General features: G+C 48.5%; 9 protein-coding genes across 10 annotated transcripts; 4 read left to right on the forward strand and 5 right to left on the reverse strand.

The window, feature by feature from the left end:
* Positions 1-3,076: 3,076 nt before the first annotated feature.
* FVEG_04871 (hypothetical protein) lies at positions 3,077-4,994 on the reverse strand (the record flags this gene model as incomplete). Its single annotated transcript, XM_018892787.1, has 7 exons — positions 3,077-3,289; positions 3,348-4,005; positions 4,060-4,125; positions 4,178-4,213; positions 4,263-4,343; positions 4,395-4,440; positions 4,499-4,994. 7 exons carry the CDS (start codon positions 4,992-4,994, stop codon positions 3,077-3,079), a joined length of 1,596 nt encoding a protein of 531 aa, XP_018749553.1.
* Positions 4,995-6,416: 1,422 nt separating this feature from the next.
* On the reverse strand, positions 6,417-8,815 carry FVEG_04872 (hypothetical protein; the record flags this gene model as incomplete). Its single annotated transcript, XM_018892788.1, has 7 exons — positions 6,417-7,339; positions 7,389-7,519; positions 7,575-7,607; positions 7,658-8,028; positions 8,075-8,238; positions 8,288-8,387; positions 8,440-8,815. The coding sequence occupies 7 exons, from the start codon at positions 8,813-8,815 to the stop codon at positions 6,526-6,528; spliced, it is 1,989 nt and encodes a 662-aa protein (XP_018749554.1). The 3' UTR covers positions 6,417-6,525.
* A 372-nt stretch (positions 8,816-9,187) lies between these two features.
* On the forward strand, positions 9,188-10,789 carry FVEG_04873 (hypothetical protein). Its single transcript, XM_018892789.1, has 2 exons — positions 9,188-9,925; positions 9,975-10,789. The coding sequence occupies exons 1-2, from the start codon at positions 9,590-9,592 to the stop codon at positions 10,566-10,568; spliced, it is 930 nt and encodes a 309-aa protein (XP_018749555.1). The 5' UTR covers positions 9,188-9,589; the 3' UTR covers positions 10,569-10,789.
* Positions 10,790-11,216: 427 nt separating this feature from the next.
* On the forward strand, positions 11,217-12,596 carry FVEG_04874 (elongator complex protein 5). Its single transcript, XM_018892790.1, has 3 exons — positions 11,217-11,536; positions 11,595-11,763; positions 11,820-12,596. The coding sequence occupies exons 1-3, from the start codon at positions 11,378-11,380 to the stop codon at positions 12,521-12,523; spliced, it is 1,032 nt and encodes a 343-aa protein (XP_018749556.1). The 5' UTR covers positions 11,217-11,377; the 3' UTR covers positions 12,524-12,596.
* Positions 12,597-12,830: 234 nt separating this feature from the next.
* FVEG_04875 (vesicle transporter SEC22) lies at positions 12,831-14,178 on the forward strand. Its single transcript, XM_018892791.1, has 3 exons — positions 12,831-13,202; positions 13,253-13,287; positions 13,344-14,178. Exons 1-3 carry the CDS (start codon positions 13,169-13,171, stop codon positions 13,920-13,922), a joined length of 648 nt encoding a protein of 215 aa, XP_018749557.1. The 5' UTR covers positions 12,831-13,168; the 3' UTR covers positions 13,923-14,178.
* On the reverse strand, positions 13,968-16,000 carry FVEG_04876 (hypothetical protein). 2 transcript variants are annotated; one of them, XM_018892793.1, is made up of 2 exons: positions 15,180-16,000; positions 13,968-15,092 (listed from the first exon to the last, which is right to left on the reverse strand). In XM_018892793.1, exons 1-2 carry the CDS (start codon positions 15,397-15,399, stop codon positions 14,308-14,310), a joined length of 1,005 nt encoding a protein of 334 aa, XP_018749559.1. In that variant the 5' UTR covers positions 15,400-16,000; the 3' UTR covers positions 13,968-14,307. The 2 variants fall into 2 exon arrangements, with proteins under 2 accessions (XP_018749559.1, XP_018749558.1); XM_018892792.1 differs by having other exon boundaries at positions 14,068-15,954.
* A 495-nt stretch (positions 16,001-16,495) lies between these two features.
* FVEG_04877 (hypothetical protein) lies at positions 16,496-19,091 on the reverse strand. Its single transcript, XM_018892794.1, has 3 exons — positions 18,678-19,091; positions 17,840-18,617; positions 16,496-17,789 (listed from the first exon to the last, which is right to left on the reverse strand). Exons 1-3 carry the CDS (start codon positions 18,738-18,740, stop codon positions 16,660-16,662), a joined length of 1,971 nt encoding a protein of 656 aa, XP_018749560.1. The 5' UTR covers positions 18,741-19,091; the 3' UTR covers positions 16,496-16,659.
* Positions 19,092-19,371: 280 nt separating this feature from the next.
* On the forward strand, positions 19,372-20,755 carry FVEG_04878 (hypothetical protein). The gene is made up of 2 exons (XM_018892795.1): positions 19,372-19,945; positions 20,049-20,755. The coding sequence occupies exons 1-2, from the start codon at positions 19,774-19,776 to the stop codon at positions 20,588-20,590; spliced, it is 714 nt and encodes a 237-aa protein (XP_018749561.1). The 5' UTR covers positions 19,372-19,773; the 3' UTR covers positions 20,591-20,755.
* On the reverse strand, positions 20,642-22,044 carry FVEG_04879 (20S proteasome subunit alpha 6). Its single transcript, XM_018892796.1, has 3 exons — positions 21,783-22,044; positions 21,611-21,722; positions 20,642-21,525 (listed from the first exon to the last, which is right to left on the reverse strand). Exons 1-3 carry the CDS (start codon positions 21,818-21,820, stop codon positions 20,884-20,886), a joined length of 792 nt encoding a protein of 263 aa, XP_018749562.1. The 5' UTR covers positions 21,821-22,044; the 3' UTR covers positions 20,642-20,883.
* Positions 22,045-22,446: the final 402 nt, after the last annotated feature.

Here is a 22,446-nt window from a genome sequence, read left to right on the forward strand (position 1 = left end):
AATTGCAGTGATGTTTTTCTGAGATTGGATGTCAGGTCGATGTTGGTTGGGGGGGTCCTTGTAAGGTTGGTGTAAAAGTGAGACTTTCCAAAGACATCCGAGATAACGAACGAACGAACGAACAGAACATGTATGTAGAGAATACGAAGAACTGAAATAGGAATTCAGGAACTAATAAAAGAACAGACGAATATTACTTGTACTTGTTTCTCTTTTGGGAAACAGGCGGGGGGGGACGAGAAAACAAATAGAAAAGAAAGATTGAGGTGATTTGGTCCATCCCTCTCATCCAATGCCCCATATTGACGACAAGGGCAAAACATTTACCATCCATGTAATGCAATGGCCTGGCATGGATATGTACAAAGTAGCGTAGCGTGAGTTAAGGTAGCCCAACTTTTGCAAGAGGTAACATTAAACCAAACTGAACCTAACCTACTACTAACCTACCTAGCCATACTAACCACCAAAATAGACTCCATAGATACCAGAGAGCTACAGAACAAACTTCTTACTTTCAACGTCCATGCTTGTCTGTCCTGTGGGTCCAGAGACTGCATTGCATCGCATCGTACGGTATCGCATAGCATTGCCCTCAAGACTGACTTTCTTGGCTGTTTGGGTGATCAACAAGGCTGCAACCGAGACATCCGATTAGAGAGAGAGAGAGAGAGAGAGAGAGAGAGAGAGAGAGAGAGAGAGAGAGAGAGACAATTTGTTGCGCATCGTCACTGTGACAGTTTGTGTCTGTGTCCTCTAACGTCTCGCACATAGACGACGACACACGGACAGATGACGATGTTTGGTCATAACGCACTTACATCCATTCTAATATAATGTACGTGTGTACCAACGTGCAGAGGGGGGTTTGTTTGATGTGGGCTTCCAACTTCCAAGAGACAAGAGGAAAACCCAAAGTCAGGCCAGTTTCATATGTTTCCGATCCGCCTGCCGCTGTCATAGGGCAGAAATAGCTTCTAACCCCTGTCGGCTAAGGGTTGAGATAGGGAGGAATCTTTGAGGTGTGAGGCGGCAGACGAGTCAGGTAACGACAGGGAACTGGAGGGTCAGAATCAAATTCCAAATACCTACCGGGACCTGAGGTGGGCTTTGGAGTTTGGAGTTTGGACTGGCCTTGGCTCTGGGGTACTTCTAGAATCCCTTAGTACTAATTTTTATCTTTACACAAGATGTTACTCGTACTGCATGAACATCAAATCACACGACAGAAGACGTTGAAATCTATATCATCAAGCATTTCTTGTTTTCATGCAACACAGCAACTGCACAACTCTGCCGCCTCACTCTTGCTCTTCTATCTCTCTTTGAATCACGCCCCCCTCAAAGGGAAGAAAAAAACACATGAAGAAACGATGAAACGCCATCTCAAACTCAGAAGCCAATACCATGGTAGACCCTTGTCAAGCTGGCCTACCAGGGCTTAGCCTCTTTTTCTCTCTCTAATGACCAAGTCGCAAAAGAACTGTCCTCAACAGTCAAATCGTCTTATCCAGATCCTCACAGACTCACTCTTGCAACCCAATCGACCCTCAAAAGGGGTCGTCGTCGGACAATTCTTCCCTCTCCTTGGTTGACAAACGTGAAATTGCCGATCCCACCAAGATTCGGCACCACCACAAACGTTGGTACCTAGAGCGAGCCCAAGACGCTACTGTCGGCAGTGGCCCTGAGAAGAGTCACCGTGACGTCCACGAATAGGAGGGTCAGCCCTGGCCGTTAGAGGCCTCTGCCCTGTACCCCATAGCTGTAGGTTAGTGCCAAGAAGGCCTAGAACCTCCGGGTTAGCTTCCATGAGGGGTGGGAAATGGTGCTGATTGGCTTCTCGGCAGTGAACGACGGGACGTTGGCTTCTCTGAGACAGGGGGGTCTTGTCGGGTGCTTCATCTCGGAATCAATTTCTCACTGCATTCACTGCTAAATAAATGTCCCTCAGCTGAGCGTTTCCCATGTTGAGTTGATACCTAATCTAATCTCGCAAAACATTATACACTAGCACAATACAGTATAACATAACCCATTTACCCTTGTCAACGTCTCACGGTTTATTCTCTTCGGTCCGATCTCGCACTGGCAGATAATGATTGACATTTAAATCACACAGAAACACAAATCACAAATCACAAATCACAAAGCATAAAGCATAAAGCATAAAGCATAAAGCATAAAGCATAAAGCATAAAGCATAAAGCATAAAGCATAAAGCATAAAGCATAAAGCATAAAGCATAAAGCACAAACCACAAACCACAAACCACAAACCACAAACCCCACACAAACTACTGTCAACTCCTTAACCACGCTTGCTACGACAGGGACTTTTGCATACCAGGCAGGACCTTATAGAGTTTCGAACCAAGAGAGCTCGAGCCCTCCTTAGTCCTAGACTATCAGCATCCCATGACTGACTCTTGGGAAGCGTCCTTCGTAGGAAAGCTTCCGAGCACCGCTTGGCACACCTCAGTGACCTCACTGTGACCTGTTGCTGCTGGCCTATCGGGTCGATTCCACTGCACGAGGATGAGATATTGGATGTTTGGTATCACCGTCACACAGACCGTTGCGATCTCGAAGATATACTCTGATCTTGAAACGCGGTCCGTCACTAGCTCAGCTGGGTTCCCCTTTGACATTTCTCTCCTTGATTTGTGATAACATCCATCTTCTGCACAAGTCCGAAGGACAGAGCCAATCGGATTTTTACAACCCGTCGGCGCAAGTGTTGGCAATTGAGGACAGTACAGTCTGCCGGATAATTTACAAAGTCAATATGTATGTGTGTGCCATAGTTACCTTAGCTCGCTAAGATTGTTGTATTTAACCGGAAGTTTCTTTTGAACCAGGCACAGAAAGCTTGCAATATCCTTCTGACGATGATAACTCATTCAGGTATCGCTGCAACTTGGTACATACATACATACATACATACATACATGTATTGTGCCCGCAGATATCATCTTCGGCCAAACTCTAACTCATCAAACTTGATCTTGAATTAGATTTCACCCCCTGATCACATCTCCCTTCGTCCACCGATTCATCAAACCTTGGCGTTAACCTTAGTGCTTGGTGTTCTTGATATCGGCAACTTCTTCCCGGATGCTGGGTGTGCGGGCGCCCTCAGGACCCTCGGCATCGAGCTTGCTGTGAAGGTCGCCAACGCCAAAGAGCTCGTCCATCTGCTCCAGGCTGAGACCCTTGGTCTCGGGAACGAAGAACCAGACAAAGATACCCATGAGAAGATCGAAACTGCCGAACATGAAGAACATGCCCTGTCAAGTTTTGGTTAGCTATCTCAAATTCATCAACATGATTTTATCGAATACTTACGTAGCCGGCAGGCCCCATGGTCTTTTGCATGGTCAGGACAGTTCGGGCAATGATGAAGTTGAACAGCCACTGAGTAGCGGCACCGATGGCGACATTAAGAGCTCGAAGACGGGCAGTGGGGATCTCAGAGACGAGAATCCAGCAGCAAGGTCCCCAACCGAACTGGAATAGAGCAGCCCAGAGGTAAATGCAAACAATGGCAACGTATCCAAAAGCAGAGATGCCTTGTCCAGCAACAGGAGGCTCGACACGACCGTAGATACCGATGATGTACATTGTAAAAGCTTGAGCAGCACTGGTCCACAGAAGACTACGTCGTCGACCGAGAGAGTCGGCACAGAAGATGAGGAAAGCGGCACAGCCCAAGACCTTGACGATACCGTAGACACCAGTGGCAAAGAGTGAGACGGTTGTACCAGTCATACCCAGAGATTGGAAGATCTGAGGAGCGTAGTAGTTGACGGCGTTAACACCAGTCATTTGTTGACAGATCATGAGCAGAACAGAGATGATGGCTCGCTTTCGGTTACCGGGAATGGTGACGAGTTCCTTCCAGAGAGTTGAGGCAGAGGCGTCGCCAGTCAATCGCTTCTCAGCTTCAAGCTGAGCAGACATCTCCTGAAGCTCAGCCTGGACATACTCGTGGTCCTCGGGAAGCCTACAAGAAGCCATGTTATTTAATTGTGTCTGTTCCAGTTCAAAATTGACTTACATGCGAAGGCTGATGAGAATAGACTTGGCACGTTCCCAGTCATCCTTGCGTGCACACCATCGAGGGCTGTTCACTGTTAGCGAAGATCTCCTTTTGATATGGAATCGGCATGTCCTACCTTTCAGGGGCCAGCAACATGCAAGTGATCAGGAGGCTAGAGTCGATCAGTATATACTCTTTGATATCGTAACATTGATTCTTACACGGCGGGAAGAGCCTGGAGAGCTAGAGGCAGAGCGTAGACCGTGGGAGCCTTGAGGTGGAGAAGAGCACCATAGTTGACCCTGTTGTTATGTTAGGCTGACTTCATACAGCGATATCAAGCTCTAGCTCACCAGAATGAAAGCATGACGCCAGTAACGATGAATAGCTGATAGAAGGCTGGACAGCGTTAGTAACAACCCCCGTAGACTTGTGGAGAAAGAGAAAAAGGACTTACAGGTCAAACCACCACGGATAGCTCGAGGTGCACATTCAGACACGTAAAGGGGCACCAAGGATGAAGCAGCTCCGACGCCCAGACCGCCAACAAAGCGACCAACGTACATGAGGGGAAGAGAACCATTAGCAGTAGAGGCAGCCTGAAGAATAACACCGATAGTGGTGACCGTGCCGGTTCCGACGAGACACCATCGTCGACCAAACTTCTCAGTAAAGTACGAAGTGAAGAAACAAGCAGCGAAACAACCAGCCTGGAGGGTAGAGACAATGTTCTGGTCAAGTGTAACCTTGGCCTCAGGAGTATAGTTGAATCGATCCTGTGTGGCCTTCATGGCAAGGACACCACCGATAGCTCCAGTGTCCCAACCGAACAACATGCCTCCAAAGCATGAGCCGGCGACGATGGCGAAGACACGCCAGTTGTAAATCTCCTCGGGGTCAGTCTTCATCGCATCATTGCGAATGACCTTCTTGAGGATGCCCGCGAGACCCATGGTTGCGGTGTTGCAAGACAACGAACTATTGGGGGTAGCTTGAGTGGCGATAGCCGAGGATGGGTGAGATGGGAGTGGGTGGGCTCCAAGCTAAGAAACAATAGAGGGTATGCTTTAAATTTAAGCTTGTTTCCCCGGATTTAGAGTCGAAACAAGATGTGGAGCTGTCAATATATTCAAAGGCAAGCTCAAAGGTCGAAAGGCACCAATACCTGATTGTGGTGTGATCTCTGAAGAGGAAATCAGAATCTCGAGGGGAGCTCGCAGGATATTAAATGATCGTCCGGCTAAGCTCGAGGTCCAGTGTTGTAGTCGACACGAGCTATCAAGCTTCCCTAGACACCACCACCCAAAACTGATCGACCAACGACCAGTGACAGCCAAGTCTGGGGTCACATCAAGACAACTCTCACCCCCAATATCGGCGCATCGGCCTTATTGGTGTAAGAGAGAATCTCCCCATGTCAATTGCACGGGTTGTGTTGAGGAGGCTTCGAAGCGTTGCCTCTTTGTGCAAATTAGAGGCACAGACTAAGACAGACGACGCAAACTCGCGTCCGAATGAAACCACAACCCTTGTCAATATCCTGTTTCGCATTGTTATTGCCAGCACTCGCCCAAGTTATAGCCCTACAAGCTCTTTCGATGCTCGCTCGTTCAGACGCTCAAAACACCAACTATCAGCGAGGATCAACAAAGTGAGTATACCAGTCCAAAGCGGAGACAATAGAATAACCATACATATATCCATAAGCGCAAGAATTGGTTCGCTTTGTCTAAAGATCCGGGCGGATAAAAAAGTCCACGAATCGACGTTCACCTGTCGTCGAAAAGTGGCTGCGCTATCAAGCGCGGGAGAAGCAACGTACCCCAATGTTGCGAAATGCCCAGACGCCGCTGAGAGGAATTCGAGATGAACTTTGGGGGCACCGTAGATTCATCCAAGATGCCACAGAGCCCTTGACAACTCACATGCGGGCGTCTCTGATCATTCTCGCCAACGTGCGGGGGAGTGACAGAGACTGCCGCGTGAATCCTGGGGTTGTGGAGAGAAGCTCCACTGATAGCTCTCCATCTGGGGCGTCCGCCGGCTGAAGTCGATTGATGATGACATGGTTGTTGGGGAGAGTTGTGATCGCCTCCATGATCTGATACGTGGAACTGAGTCTCTCCGGCGGGGATCGCACATGAGTCTAGCCTCTAGTCAACTTAAGGCTTTAAGCTATGGGCGAATGCGGAGCTTTCTTTTAAGGTTATATCGTGTTGAAATGAACGAATGTGATCACCTCGGCCTCAACAGCCAAGCTAGCCAAGCTTCCAAGACTGATCAATCTACTCCCGGAATCATTCTGTGCCAAGATTTGGAACAAGCTGCAGGCCCTCCCCGCAAAGTAGGCATAGGCGAAGCGGGGAGCAGGACTTCAGATGAGGAGAAGGTAATATGATGCTTTGATTGATGGGATCTTTCAAATCCCGTGTCCTCAATCTAATTCCTTCCAATCAAGCTTACCTCTTGTTCTAACATTTGGGGTTAAGCATTCATCTCTTTCTCTAGCCAGCCAGGAATGAGAGGAGTCTTGGCCCATCCATCGAGATAGCTTTCCTTGTTCACCCCAACCCCCGAGGGCTTGGCATATATAGCAGAGACATACCAGACCGACTCGCCAGCTTTGATAGTATGTTGCAGAGTTGGAATTGTGCTTCTGCTCTCAACCAAGTTCGAGTTCGGGTCCGCATTAACCAGCATAGCCTGACGTTGTTCCCCCGGCTCCAAGGCTTTGATGCCGACAGCGCCTTTCGATACTGCAAAAGCCCCCGACTTTCCGCTTGCCCAACCATCAGGTGTCTTAAGATCGTAATTGCCAATGATCTTAGGATATGTTCCCTCGTGCTTTGTTTCATCGTATGGTCCAAGATATCGTCCATTGGTTGAGTTGACATTGGAAATAGCAAAGGAGCCATCCGCCGTCATGACCTCACGGCCACTCTTGATATGATGAACTCGAAGATGCCAGTTGGGGGTTTCTTCTTGTGAAGGGATCAAGATAGTGCGAATTGTGACATCTGGGAAAGGCTTCCAGATCGAGACGAGAACTGGGGTGCCTTCACGGTCTTCGATCCCCGCATACTCGCAAAGCCTTCGGGTCTTCCAGTACTCGCCCCCATCATCCGAGAGCCCCAGTTGCGATGCCAGTGCATACTGCTCTAGAGAAAATAGGCCAGGGGGTACCGAGTATCCGTATGCACTGCTATAAGCAAATCCGCCGTATTTGGCATGGGTTCCTTTCATTGGGTAGCTACAAGCTTGTCCTGACGACAGAAGCATGCAGTGGCCGCCAAGGTAACTGTACTAACGTCAGTCTCACATGGATGTATATACAAGGTGGTATCTACCTCATAATATGGCCCGGTTGGCTCAGAGCTTTCATCTTGGGGATTGCACCACTGGTTGACTCCTCGTCGGATGTCCAGAAAGGGTGATCTTCTGATGTTGCCAGGCACATAAATGCTAGGCATGCCCAGTACTAAGAGTTCCCATTAGCAAACCTGTCATAAATTGTCAACCTATGTGACTCTTACGGGGCTTCCGGGGCTGTTATAGTTCTCCGCCATCTAGTTTCGTCAGTTGTGGTCAGCAGCGTACAGGGCGGAACAATACTTACATACATGTTTGGGTAAGAATACCCAATCGACAGTGTACCACTTGACGTCCAGATATCACCTTGGGTCTGCCACCAACGCAAGTGACGAAACACAACTCCTTTCACCATGCCCCAGGTCAGCGGCGCAGGCAACTCAACATCGGCATGGGCCAGCGCTCCCCAGAAAGAAACCATGGCAAACCGGTAGCCTACGCTTCGGCCATAAGGAATGGCTCTGCCTTCATCGTCAAAGTAATGGATTAAGTCCAGAGCAACCTGTTGTGCTCGCCTCTTGAATTCTTCTGCCCGCTTTTGGTCCTCTTCCCCTGCTAACTTGGCATACAATAGCTGAAGTAGCTGAATTGCGAAACTTGACGAGTAATAGTCCATTTCTGGCGCGTGTCAGTCAGGACTAAGAAATTTGGAACTCAAGCTTACGATGGATGCCCTCTGGTCCATCGTTAGACCAGCCTCCTCCCCGATAAAACGTTTCGAGGTGCTCAATGTCGCTGTCAAGTCTTTCCTGGGAGAATTTGCCGCCGTTCTTCTTTAGCCCTAGGTTGGCAAATACACGGAACCATAACCAATTAGTGTTGGGCATACTGCGGGACTATTAGCCAATGAATCATTGGTGTATTGTTGAGAGCTGACTTCTTCTCGTTGATTGAATTTCCTAGCCATGTCTCAACATTACTCTTCTCCTTGTCAGAAAGGCTGCTCCAAAACTCGGGGACAACAGCCAACGCCCAGCCTAACAAGCCGTCAGTTGTCATGATGATGAGACTTTATATGGGAAGACCTACCCAGGGGACACATCTCAACCATTCTTTGGTCGTTGTCCTGAGGATAACCCCAATACTCGGGGTTTTCTGGGTCAGTTCCTGACTTGATACCCTGAATCCACAATTCCGTGCCTTCGTAATCACCACCACCTGCCAGTAAAGCAGCTAAGCCCCAGAGTGGACGGCATATTCCTTCGACTTCTGAAGCAGTCTGGTCGAATCTGACTGCTGTTGCACCGGGACACTTGACACGGGCTTTTTGGGGGGAGAAGAATGGCTCTAGAGGGTCAAGAACAGTGCGAAGGAGCTCTTGAACAGATGCACGATCCTTGATCTCAACCTTGGAAAAGGGATGTACCCCATTGTATCCGAGACAAAGGGGTTGGTAGGGCGCCATTGTGTTTTATCGGATGGTATAGCTTTGAAGCTAACTGCCAATATTCATTGAGTAGCAGAGATGGAGCAAAGGATAAAGAAGAGATATATATTGAAACTGAGCTCATAGCTTACCCGCAGCTCATGCATGTCACCAACGGGCCACGGCACCAGGACCAAGCATTTTATCCTCTGCCTTTTGCTTTTATCCGTCGATAGCGGGGACAAAGCTCTAGTTATGTACATGGCCGGGTTTCCGTGCTGATCAGTGAGGGGTTCGATGCCGCGTGGGATGGTTGACCCCAAGAGTTTGGGGGTCCTGAGCTGATATGACGATTGACTGCCGAAAACGGAGCTATATAAACTTTATCCAATATCTCGGCAACGGCCAGATTCTTCTGGATAAAAGGAAAAGAAAGAAAAGATGAACAACAAACTTGATAGCAAATGGCTTCGGTGTAACTACCTAACAGCCAAGGCCTTTGTCAGCTGCAGAGGTAGAACCGCAAAAGCGAAGCAGCTGCCGAGAGTGGCTTACCCTAGACGTCTACCATGTCGCTTTGAATCTCCTTCAAGGCCACCTTCAAGAAGCAACTTGAAGGTGTTTCAAATCAAATTTATATCAAAAGAATATATATTTTTTTTCTCTCTTCTTTCAATCTCGATGCTCGTGGAGCTCTTGTGATTCTGCTACATTCCACCAACGAACGGCAAGTATAGAGTACTTTCTCCAGCATTGCCCTTCTTCAGCTCAGTTTGTGCTGTGACTTATTTATCACCTTACCGTTTCACAACTATGGCCGACAAACACGAAGAAACTATAACTGTCAGCATCGGTGGAGGCGAATCAAATGGAGCACAAAAGAACGAACTGCCATCGTCTCCCCTCTCCTCAGCCCCCGACCACGAGGATCATGATACCCCAACCATAGCAGACCAGCCGCTGGATTCGTCTTCGTCTTCGCCTTCGACTTCGCCCAATAGTCGAGAAGATACCCCGCCGACGGCCTCTAAGAAGATGGCCAAAGGCAAGCGGAGGGTCCTCGTGAAAAAAGTACCTAAAAAGTCGAAATGGAACGCGGATAACATTCTGACGGATCCTAAATCACCCCTAGCTTCAGCTGATCTCAGAGTAAGGCACTCCGTCTTTTGTAACCTAGTGAGATCGCTAACGAAAGTAGAGCATACTGTCAAATCCGATGGCCTGGGATATTCTTGACAAAGAAGAGAAGGCGGAAATCCTGGCACTGTTCCCTGATTCCCAGCATATTCTAAATCCTGGCATGGAGGATGCCTGTCCAGATTTTGCATCGCTCATGAACGACGACAGTTTCCGCTACGATTGTGCTGCTTACACAGAAAACATCGCCCAAGGGCGGCATGATCCCGAATGGCTAGCACATGCTTGGGCAGCTCATGAGAGACGCAAGATGGGCGATTTCGACGAATTTCTGGACAACAAGTTCAGAGATGAATGGGATGTCGAGCTACCACCAGACCTCAAGACAAAGAGAGGACCTGCCGTGTCAAAGGAGGCAGGCAATGTCACAATGGAGGGCACTGAGACAGTGAAGAATGAAAGCGACAAGAAGGAGGACATCAATATGAAGAACAGCACTTCGGAGAAGAAAGACGACCCCGACATTGATTCTGAGGTTGACGAACTACAAAGATGTGACCCGGCGCATCAGGGACCTATATCCGTGGCCATTGCACAGCGAAAAAGCTCCATGATGGAGATTGATGGTGACGATACAAGGGATGAGCTTGCTTGAGGATAGAATCTGCGGGTAAAGAGCGAAGCAATGAGATTGGGGCGTTATTATTCATCCGTGATAGAACTACGCCGCAATTTAACACGGGAAGTTTACTTATATTTTGACTTCATTATCATCATACCTAGACTAAGACTAAGTTAAGGCGTGTTCGCGCATTTGGACCTTGCGTCACAGTCCGCAGCACAGTCCTAAATACCTGAATACACTATATTTCCTCATGGATAAAATGCATCGTAGTCTCTGCTACACCTTCTTTCTGCATAAATCAACCGTTCTTTTGACTTGACCTATGATGAGCACTCAGAATCAGAGAGCACTTGCTGCCTACCAGTTCCGTTTCTACACTTGAACATGATGTATCCGTGAACTGAGGTCATGAAATGGGAGTCCTCCCAAGCAACCACTAGTGTCCATCATGAGAGCGGGATATGGAGTGGTAGATACCCTGAGGGAGGGAAGAAAATTCGGGATTTTGGCCCTAAAAAATGAAAAGATTTAAGTAATTTAATATGAGTTTAGAATAAGTTTAGTATACCTTTTGCTGAGTTTATATCGATACCTTGTATCGAGTCGAGGTCTGATGTTTTCTTGTTCCCTGAGGATACCTTAGACGGATGACCCACTGAATTTTAGCAACACCCACCACAAACAAGATCCAGGCGCTGATTAGAATATTTCGTCTTCTCAGCCTTAACAAACATATATCTGCCGGTTTCACAGAACGGAAAAGTTAGACGTATTCTTTACCGTGACCACAAACCATCGATATAGCGTTTGCACAGGCCTCAGGCGTGCCCTGGCATACGATGGCACCGACCTCGAATGTCCATGCTCGATCGCACAGTCTGCTGCTCTTACAGAAACTCCTCAACCTTCGTGACGGCGCAAGTCCTCTTACTCTCGTGATAGACAATCTCGAACAACCTGCGCGACCAGTCCTTAGCGAGTTTGTGTCGAGAGCAAAGGTATTAAAGTCCCCTAAAACATTCATGAGAGCCAGTATGACTAACCTGGAAAATCCAGATTGCAAAGACACAAGTTATCTTCCTGTCGCTGGTAACGCTGAAGAAACCACAAGATGCAGATGTTTTCATAAAAGCTGCAGGCAGAGATCTTCAGACTGTGCGCAAAGAGTTGTTGAATCATTATCCTGCTTTCAACCCTCTTTTGGACAAGGGAAAGCCCACTCAAAGTAAGCCCAGCAGAGTTATGATATGAGGAGGCCATCTTGTTGCTAACCATCTCAAGGGGCCGTTGTGATTGTCGACTCACTAAACGCCTTAGCATCTGCCGCTCCTCAGTCCCTGGCAAGCTTTCTCTCAAGCATCATCACGCCAGCTGTCTCTATCGTTGCCACGTACCATGATGATGTACCCATAGTACTGCCAAGGTCGTTCAGCGAGTATGAACCCCATCCTTTTACTGTACTATGCCACCTCGCTACTGCTATCCTGAGGCTGTCCAGTCTTTACCAAGAGATTGAGCGTCAGAAGGCTCGAAACAGGAGCATTCAGGAGCCAGAGTGGGGTTTGAACGAAAATCGTGAGGGAGTGCTCGTCGGTCTTGGAGAGAAGGGCAGAGATCGGAACGAGGACAGCAATGGAGTTGTTATTAATATGGAATTACGACGACGAAGTGGAAGAACTGTTTCAGAAAAGTTTATTCTCAGCTCCAAAGGCTTGGTTACAGCGCCTCAACCCGGCAAGGTGTGCTTGCTTACAGATCACCCAATGTTCGCAGCACCAACGGACAGTGGAGAGAGCGGCGAAGGAGAGGAGGAGCCTGAGAGTACATTTAATCTGGGGCTCACAGAAAAGCAGCGAAAGGACCGAGAGGGTATTGTGTTGCCATACTTTGATGCGCAAACGGATATTGGTGCAGGAGAAGGAGGAAGAATTCTTTACGAAATGGGTAGAGAGGACGACTTTGATGATGAGGAGGATGAGATATAGAGACGAGAAACGACTTCTACCATATAGAATTGACGCATTATGACCTTTGGCCTTTGCTGTTTTTAGAGCCATGATGATCGATTAGCGTTTACAGGTTCCTAAATGACCTTCAAGAGAACCTATCAATTACAGATTGATAGTTAGCAGGGGTGTTTGATACAGCAATTAAGAATACAGTTTACTTTACAAACATACCCTAGAATAAGTATTTCTTGATGAGCCACAAGAATATTTGAATGCGAATTTTGATTATCACAAATTACCTACCCTACCATCTTGAGCTGGAATAGCAAAGTTGGTTCGTTATCTTATCAGCACGGAGCTCCCTCTGCAATGCGCCAGCTCCAACTCCACTGACCATCGATCATACATACATGCAGATCCTCCAACAGCCAAAACGATCGAACTGCAATATTGCAAGTCAGAAGCGGAAAGAATCTCTTATAAGAAAATCAGATCGATCGTCGAAATAGTATTTGGTCATTCTTGGCGTGGCTCAGTCTCGTGCCCCTTCGACGTCATCCCTCTATCGCCTGTCTTGACACGTAGTGGTAGCTGAAAGTCTTCAAGCCAAAGAAACAAAACCACCTATAAACCGGCGCAACTTTCCCCTGCTTCCCAGCACTCTACCCACAAACCACTACAATGATCTACTCTACGCAAATATCAAGGCTTGATGGTACGTTGCTTCCTCTTTAATGCCAAATATATCTACTAACACAACACAAGGCCTCATGCTCTGTGCCTCAGTCGATGATGAACAGGTACTCTCCACAACTCAGTTTTACCGCGACATGATGCTTACGAACTCTCTCAACAGGCCGAGTCCACCCTCGCAGAGACCAAGCAGAACGTGCGCCAGGTCCTCCGCAAGCTCACACGCAACTCCGAGTCCCAGGCCTCTATCGAGACGCCCAACCACACGCTGCACTACCTCATCGACTCGGACATCGTCTTCCTCGCCATCTGCGCTCCCTCGTACCCCCGAAAGCTTGCATTTACCTACCTCGCCGACCTCGCTCGCGAATTCACAACCACCTACCCAGCATCCCAGGTCCACTCGCCTGCTCTGCGACCCTACGCCTTCATGGAGTTTGACACCTTCATCTCGAAGACGAAGACCACCTACGCTGATTCCCGAGCCTCGGCTAACCTCGATAAACTTAACGATGAGCTGCGCGATGTGACAAAGGTAATGACAAAGAACATTGAGGATTTGCTCTATCGTGGAGATAGTTTGGAGCGCATGGGAGAGATCAGCTCGAGGCTGCGTGATGACAGCAAGAAGTATAGGAGAGCTGCAGTGCGAATCAACTGGGAGTTGCTGGTAAAGCAGTACGGACCCTTTGCGGCTCTTGGGTTCATCATCATCTTCTTCCTGTATTGGCGGTTCTTTTAAGAAATGCAAGCGAGCTGTTTCTGTTTATGCATCTAATACCTAAGTCTGGCCACTTGTACTTTACTCTGGGAGTGTGCAATTTGAGAGCTACAATTCAACATCTCAGGGGTATATGAGACCCAAGCTGTGCCCTTATATCAAGAGCGGGTGCTGCTGGGTTGTGTACTTGTATGATCATTTATGACTAAGTTAATTCGTCTATCCACGCTGGCTTTGGCAATTCTTGCTAAATCATAACTTCAATGCTGCTCCTGAACCATGCTCTCTCACCTAAGTCATACCGTATGAGACTCCAAACTCCAGATGTCATCTGCTCTACCCAAAATCACTAAGAAAAACACCATATTTTTGTTAGCAAGTTCCAAAACCGACCGCTTGCTCTGAACTACATCACTATGCAATTATCTGAAGTCGCTTGTGCTTGAGAGGTTGGCGCCATCACTGTATGCTGCCATTCAAGATGTTCCTGAAATGCCTCCATGTCTTCGTAGCCCAAATCTGGTCGATATGCATCCTCGTCATCATACTGCTCTTGAGGTTCTGTTGATTCCACTTCGCAATATGGACACAGTAAGCCGGCCTGCCAATCCCGAGGCTGTGGTGCCATATGATTTGCGATGGCTACGGGCGCAAATACAACCTGCTTCTCTTGATGTCCAGACAATGTGAACGCTGTTGCTTGCCAGTGAGGGTTATCGATTGTTGGTGATAGTGTCAATATTGGAGACGCGGCGGCTTCTTGGAACGTCCGTATCGAGGGCATATTCTCAATATCCTCCCATACTATGTGACCATCGCAATAGTCGCAAACAAAAGCAATATCTCGATCGCCAAATCGCTTAAACGACCCAATAGTATTGCATAGGCGTAGCTCCTCCCGATATCTTCTCGAATACTCGGCCTCGTCTGGCACGATCTTATTTAACGTCCATTGTCGCTGCTGTCGGTAGACGAGGAAAGCTCCCAAACACCTTGCCGATCCTTCTTTTTCCGAACTGTAAATTCGACGTGCTGCTCGACATTGTGCTCTGTGTAATTTTCGTTGTAAACTATGTGTTTCGCGGACCCATATTGGGTTGATTGGGCCGCCTGAGCGACTCCAATCTCGTATCTGTTCTATATGAGCTGTAAATTGAGCTTTGAGAGCTCTCAGCTCTTCGATGGATTCATCTGGCCAATAAGTCAGTGAACAGATCCGTCGCTCAAATTTGTAGAAGTCGGAAGTCAACAAGAGTGCCTGAATCGGGGAATACGTACGTTTCCGGTCGGTTTCATAGTATATCTGTCCATTAACCAAAGGTGCCAATTCTTGAAAGTCCTTCTTGGCTTCATCCAGCGCAGAAGCAAAGGCGTGTACTTGCTCGTGCTCGTCCGGTCCCCAATGGCTCTTGTCGGCCAAACTGAGGATTCGCAATCCCTGAGATAAAAGAGTCGCAATGGCCGCAAGCAATGACCCGACCGAGTCAGAGCTGCTCATGATTCGGTGTCGAGGATAAGGTTTGCGATTTCTCTCAAGTCTTGAGAGGGCGCGGGGTTGCGTCGAGGGAGGATAACGTAAGCCCAAAGTCTCGTGGAAGGGTATAATTCGTAGTAGAAAAAGCAATGGATTCGAAGTAGTAGGAAGATGTCAATCACCGGCGTCGTCGCGGGGCGAGGGACTGATGCGATTGGGGGCGGCGCATGAGGTTTTGTCGGCTCGAACCGGACTCCCCCGGCTCGAGAGAACGGGAGGTTATTGAAGGAAGCTTGACGACGTGACGATAGAGGTGACAAGAGCTCCCAGACAGGGCGCACAGGATGGGAGCGTTCGGCTGTGCTATTTATTTACTAACTTGGTTGTATTCATGTAACCAAGCAACCGAAGGCATGAGGTGAGGCTGAGCAATTGATAGGTACGTAATGATTTAGCACTTCTGTTCAGGGTCCTTTCCGTTATTGTCAAAGTGACCCTCGTGAAGACGAGGCTGTGCAGACAAAAATACTGGGGGTTCCAAGGATTGATTCTTCAGACCGTCTATTGAAGAGGTTCAGGGGATGCAGAAGGAGGGAAATATGGTTAAAAAGAGAGTTGTCTCTAGCTGCTTAGGTAGGTATGACTACCTAACCTAAAGGTAGGTGGGTTATGTACGAATCGTGGACACTGAGGGTTCGTACTGGGCACTGGACCCCCAAGTCTGAAACAGCCAGCTTCCATTGATACGCACGCTGAATCAAAAAAGCTGCCCTGAGGTGAGCTCCTCCGCAAAATGACGGAATAAGGAACTGCACTGAAGTCCCCTGTAACTCACCCGCTATGACGCCCGTTAGTGGGTCATAAATTGCAACGTCCTGTCGGGTGCCCCGAACCTAGAGACCGGGGTGTTTCTCTGCCCTATCATCCAAATCGATCATTCGTAGCTTCGTATATTCATAGGGCTACGAAGCAGGAGGCATACACCAAGCCAGTCCATTAGTAAATTCGAGTTAAGGAAAACTTGTCAAAGGATTGTCAAAGATGGCGCCATGGATGAATGTAATCACAATGACTCACCTCATATGAATCACATTGTTTCATTACACGAGCCCTGAAAGATCATTCGTTGTACACAGATGGTATTGATTCCTATGTATCTGATATTCAACTAAAAATGGCCGATTACAACTACAACATATCCGTAGATATCAAAGTTATGACTACAACCAAACCCGACAGTCTAAACCAAAGGGCCTTTCCTCGGCTCGTATTGCCGTCTGTAACTCACTTCCGCTTCTTGGCCTTGCCAGTATCCGCGCTACTGGTCTTGGCTTCGGCATTGACATCCTCGACCAGTTCGTCCTTGGCCTTCTCCTTAGCCTCTTTGTCGTCAATAGCCTCGTCCTCTCCACCCTGGCCAAACTCGTTGACTCGGCTGTAATCGATACGGTAAGCCCATCGTTGGTAAAGATACACGAAGAAGATAACATCGTCGCGAAGAGTGGCCAAACGGTGCAAGAAAGGCATCTTGATGGTAAAGGCAAACAGATCGTCGATGAAGGTATTGAGAAACTTGTACATCATGGCCTTGGCAGGCATATGGGCGACACTCTTCAGCCGGTAGTTGATGTACAGTGAGGGAACCATCATCAAGAAGCCGTAAGCGTAGACAGATCCCACCAAAGTAGTGATGATGTAGGAATACCAAGACTTGTGGGAGTCATAATAGAGAGAGTAAATGCCATATGCGATCAGCAGAGGAATGCCAGCAATGTACATGTACTTGAAAGCAATCTCATCGTACTCCTTAGTCTTCTCTTCAGTCTCGGTCAACTTTTGCTTGTCCTCGAATGCGATAGTGTAAGGGAGGAAAGATCCTGCTCCACCAGGACGAATGCGAACGTTGACAACAGTGGTGATCTTCCAGAACTCAATGACGATACCAACGACCTGAGATCCTAGAATCATCCAGCTAGTGTTCTGAGAGTTGTCGAGGAGGTACAGGAAGATAACAGTTTGCATGAAAACATTGGCCAGGATCGAACGAACTGAGATACCAACGTTGTCCTTCTTCTTGCGGTAGTGGGCAATATCGGACCCGAACGCGAGAGTCTCGAGAATCATGTGCAAGATACTGACTACAATGGTGACGCCGAGCAAGATTGGGTTAGAGTCGAGGAATACCTCCTTGATCATCTCGATCTCGGTGCCGTCGCCGCCACCAGGGAGCGAGCCACCAAATGCTGCCTGTCGAGCAGACTCCTTGGAGTTGGTCTCAAGCGTAGACATGAGCTGGAACTGCCAGCTGGCCAGGTTACCAAGATCGATACGCAGGGGAAGTTCCTTGACGGTGTCGTTGAGGAGAGTCATCTGGTTTGTCAATTGCCAAAAAGTGTTGACGAACAGAACAGGGTCTATCAATGTTAGTTACCATGTCATTGGCATATAAGTTGTTGCTACTTACAGTACCAGGCGTGTTGACCAGAGCCGTCTCGAGCACCAGTAGCCTCAAGGCGCAAGTATTGTCGCATCTGAGGGGCCATCATGGCGAAATCCTTGACACCCAGGTCAGGGACGAAGGACAAGCTTGCATTAGGATGATAGTAGTTCGCAATAATAGGTCCAGTGGGTTCCGCCTCTTCCGGTTCCTCCTCATGCTTGGGGATATCCTCGAGCAAGTTTCGTGTCTTCGCAACCTTCTTCTTGGGAAGGTATTGTGTTAGAGGCCAAGTGAAGTAGTAGGCTTTGGACGTATCATATCCGGGCTGCTTAGGATCGAGATTACTTCCAGGAAGGCCAATGTAGAAATGGCCCCAGAGGGTACCATTATGCTGGACAGCTGGAGGAACCGTGAACTTGGTCTCAATCGTTCGCTTATCGGACTTATTGCTAAGATGGAACTCCTTCTCTTGCAAAACGAGATATTCGTCGGGAACTTGCGAGATAGGCGCTGGGTTGAACGACTGGGAGAGCGTTACGATGATATCGACGTGGCTATCCTGAGGCCAGATGGGCGCAATGTTCTTTGGAATATTGCGGTATGTTGCACCCTCGTTGAGTTCCTTCGGGCGAAGTTGGAAAGGAGGGATACCCTCGACATTCCCAGGGACTGTGACGGCTTCACCAGTCTCGGGATTGGTGACTGTAACTCCTCGTTGATCCTTTTTCAAGGCCAAGTTGAGGGCCGCATTGATGCCAAAGTAGATGGCACCGCCGAGGAGAAGTTTGTTGAAGCTGAAACCCTACATAGAATCGATGTTAGTGTATGGCCATGATGTGAAATTTGCTTTGCGATGACTTACACTACCACCGCCACCTTGCTGCTGCTCGCCTTGACGAGGAGGCAAGACTTGAGCTTCAGCCATTGCGTCTGCTTCGATTCAATTGCAGAAAATAGCAGACGTTGTGCAATGGGTTGAAGAAGACCTGCAGAATACTGCCTTGATACTAGTGTCAAGGTTGTTGGTTGATGCACCTGAGGCGGCGTGGCTGGTTGGTCAGAGTTCTGAGTCCAAGGATGGAAATTGGAAATCCCCTCGAGTCCACTTCAGGCTCCATGATAGTTGACGTTGACGTGCTGTGGACACGAACGAATAGCGATTGGCCACCTGAGCACGTACCCCTGTACCTTCCATCTACTGCGGCGGCCGTTGTCGGCTCGGAGATTGACCACGTTTAAAAGATGCGTCCACTAAAAGAGTTTAAGATACAGTGCATCATGGGGAGATCACGGCCCCGCCATTGAACGCATCAATGATGTTCAAGACAATGCTCACGATGCGAGATTCATGCTAACTAAGCCATGCTGGGGATCGCCCTATCCTGCTAGAACACGCCTCACGTCCGGTGACCAGCTGACCTCAGTCATCAATGGCATTGTCCAGTAACATATCTCGGAAGAGGCAGTTTGTAGTGGCACAACTTACATGAATGCATGGAGCACGGCCGCAAGCAGCCCCTCGAAGACGTGGCTCCCTTCGCTCCATATCAATAGCCCGATAGGCCATTGACAGATGTTTGTGTTGGTCAACTACCTTAGCAGTTTCCTGGGCTATTCATATGACGACTATATAAACTCGTAAACTTTCATTCTCTTGATTCTTTCTTGTTTCTATTTTTCTTGTTGAATCACGATTTATGCTCCAAAGTTTGACTCATCTAGGAGATTCTTAGTTCAAGTTGAATCCTTCTAGGTCGCCACATAAGACTCACCGAAACAAGAGTTCTATTATTAACCGCCTCCGTCATTGCTTCGCATCTTATTATATAAGAAATAGTCCTCCTCCATACGAACACAACTCTATTACTCTTAGTCAAGTACTCTCAGAGACAACCTCTTTACATATACTATATCACACAACCTACAGTCTTTACAACAAATCAACAAACAACTCCATCATGACTGCTGACAGCACCATCCCATCACAGGCAGCCGCCGTTGCCTCACAGAACGGCCATCCTCGAACCAAGATTTGCGTCTACTGTGGTGCTGCTCCTGGCGCGAGTCCTGCTCACATTGAAGCTGCTCGTGCTCTTGGAAGAGCCATGGCTGAGAACAATATTGACCTAGGTGAGTCACAACGAGAGGCGGTCCGACAGCAACCGATGCCAACGCGGACCGCCAATCGCCGACCTCCGGGTATGACCCCATCATGGCTAACACCGGACAATAGTTTATGGAGGAGGAACTGTCGGACTTATGGGCGAGGTGGCAAAGAGCCTCTGCGCAATCAATGGCCCTGAGTCTGTTCATGGTATCATTCCCGAGGCTCTGGTCAAGTTTGAACGAGATGGCACCTACGGAACTGTCAACGAACATAACCACATTGTGCCCGAGGAGTCTGTCTATGGTCGCACGACAGTTGTCAAGGATATGCATACTCGAAAGAAGCTTATGGCCGAGGAGGTTTTTGCTGGTGGTCCCGGCAGTGGTTTCATCGGCTTGAGTGGCGGATTTGGTACCATGGAGGAAATCTTTGAGACAACTACCTGGAACCAATTGGGAATCCACAACCGCGGCATTGTTCTGCTCAACATCGAGGGCTATTGGGACGGTATTGTCCAGTGGATGGACCGCGCCTCTGAGGAGGGTTTTGTAAAGCCTGCCAACAAGAACATCCTGGTCAACGCCGATACTCCTGAAGGCGCAATCAAGGCTCTTCGCGAATACAAGGTTTCAGATGCCATCTATCAGCTTCAATGGGGCAGCCAGTAAGTGATTATTAGTCTGAGGCGCTGGATCTGGATCCGGGGTTGAATTTGGAAATCGGAACCAAATAGGTGTTTTAACGGTTTTAACGGGTATTTCTTAGTTTCCGCATTTCTAGGATAGGATAGACTGGCGCTCCATAAATAGACGGACTGATGACCCAAGCCACCTGCTCTGCTGTGACTGACCAGACGTGGGACCCATGAAAAGCTGTCTTTGCAGCATGTAATTGTACATGATCTACCTATTTAGCTAGCAACCCGATGCCACGTGTATCCGCTTCATCATTCGTCACACGTTTAGCTGTCCACATCCATGCCCTCACCCTCGCCTTCCTCTGCACCTCCTTGACCCTCGCCAACGCTCTCGATCCATGGCTGTACCTCGAATCCATCGTAGAGCTTAAAGGGCTCGACCTTCTTCTTGCCGTCCTTTGTGTTGATGCCCACTACACCGACTGAAAGATTCTCTACTGTAAGCTCCTTGTCCTGAACCAAACTCTCCTTCAGAGCCTTGAGACCGTGCTTGACCAACTCCTCCCTTGAACAGTCGGCGAACTCGTCGATGTTGCGCTCAAGGTATGTTCGAGCCATTTGACTTCGCGCGCCAATGGCAAACGCAAGCATCTCCTCTGTCATGCCTGAAGGCTGGAACTCGAATAGGTGGGGACCGCGTTCGTCAACACCAGCAACTAGCAGACCAACACCATAAGGTCGCTTTCCGTACATTTGAGTGTTCATCTGGGCCTTCTCACCGATCATGTCGACAAGGGATCGGAGGGGAATGGCACGGCCGTAGGTGAGTCGGTGTCCTAGACACTGCTGCTTCATGAAATTGGAGAGGACGCGAGCATCGGAAGTAAGACCGGCGATGGCGATACCAGCATGTTCGTCGACAGTGAACAGCTTCTTCTGGTAGGATGAGAGTTCCTCTGCGTTTCGCTACGAAGGTGCATGTTAGAGAACTGACGCCAAAAGCTCCCGTGCGGAACAAGAATGGGAATGAGGGGCAGGGAGATGGTCGAACCTTGACAGCACATAGAACAGCATGGGTCTTGCTGGCGATACCGACAACGACTGAACCTTGCTTCACTGCCTCAGCAGCGTATTCGATCTGGAATATTCGGCCCTGGGGCGAGCTTGGGGAGAGTCAGCTTGCTCAAGGTGCCAGGATGGAGCTCACAGCTTAAGTGACGTACAAGGTAACGGAATCGTTATCGTAGTTGTTTCTGAACATGATGAATTATTATTAGCTGCTCTGGCAGCGCCGCGTAGAGTGTGATCGGTGAGATTGCGCGAAGCAAATACAGTTGTGCGTTGGGGGTTGCGATGGAGAGCTTCGTTTGGAGGTGGATTTTGGGTGGTCGTTGTTAGTATAGGTAGGTCGGGATGGAGTTGAGGTGGTTGAGCACCAGGCAGCTCAAGCTTCGTAGCCTGGGTCGTTGCGCTGGGACCTGCAGTCTTCCATTCTGCCGTGGATGACCCGCCACACCGCCTGCTAAATTGGACAGCTTCATGATAACATGGGGTCTTTGAGGCTCTTGTTTTCTCCCTGCAAGGTTGTATAATATTTGTCTTATTGAATGTGATTTGATGGAAGCATGGCGAAACTCCGTCTGACTTATTGCTATTAGAGAAATCGAGGGACAGAGTTTATTTGACTCGAATGCCCTGAAGAACTACAACTTCAGAAGAGCACAATGTGTGGGAAAGCTCCATGTTAGTTGCTACAAGTGTTTGACCAGAAAAGCACACTACCATGGTAACAGTTGACGAGGTGCTTCGATTTGGAAGGCTAGTATAAGCATATATTTGCCATGTGAGCCAATTGCTGTTACTTGGAGCCATTACTAGTGACGTATA

The sequence above is a fragment of the Fusarium verticillioides genome, chromosome 4, assembly GCF_000149555.1.
Source record: "Fusarium verticillioides 7600 chromosome 4, whole genome shotgun sequence".
In the NCBI taxonomy this organism is placed as follows: Eukaryota; Fungi; Ascomycota; class Sordariomycetes; order Hypocreales; family Nectriaceae; genus Fusarium; species Fusarium verticillioides.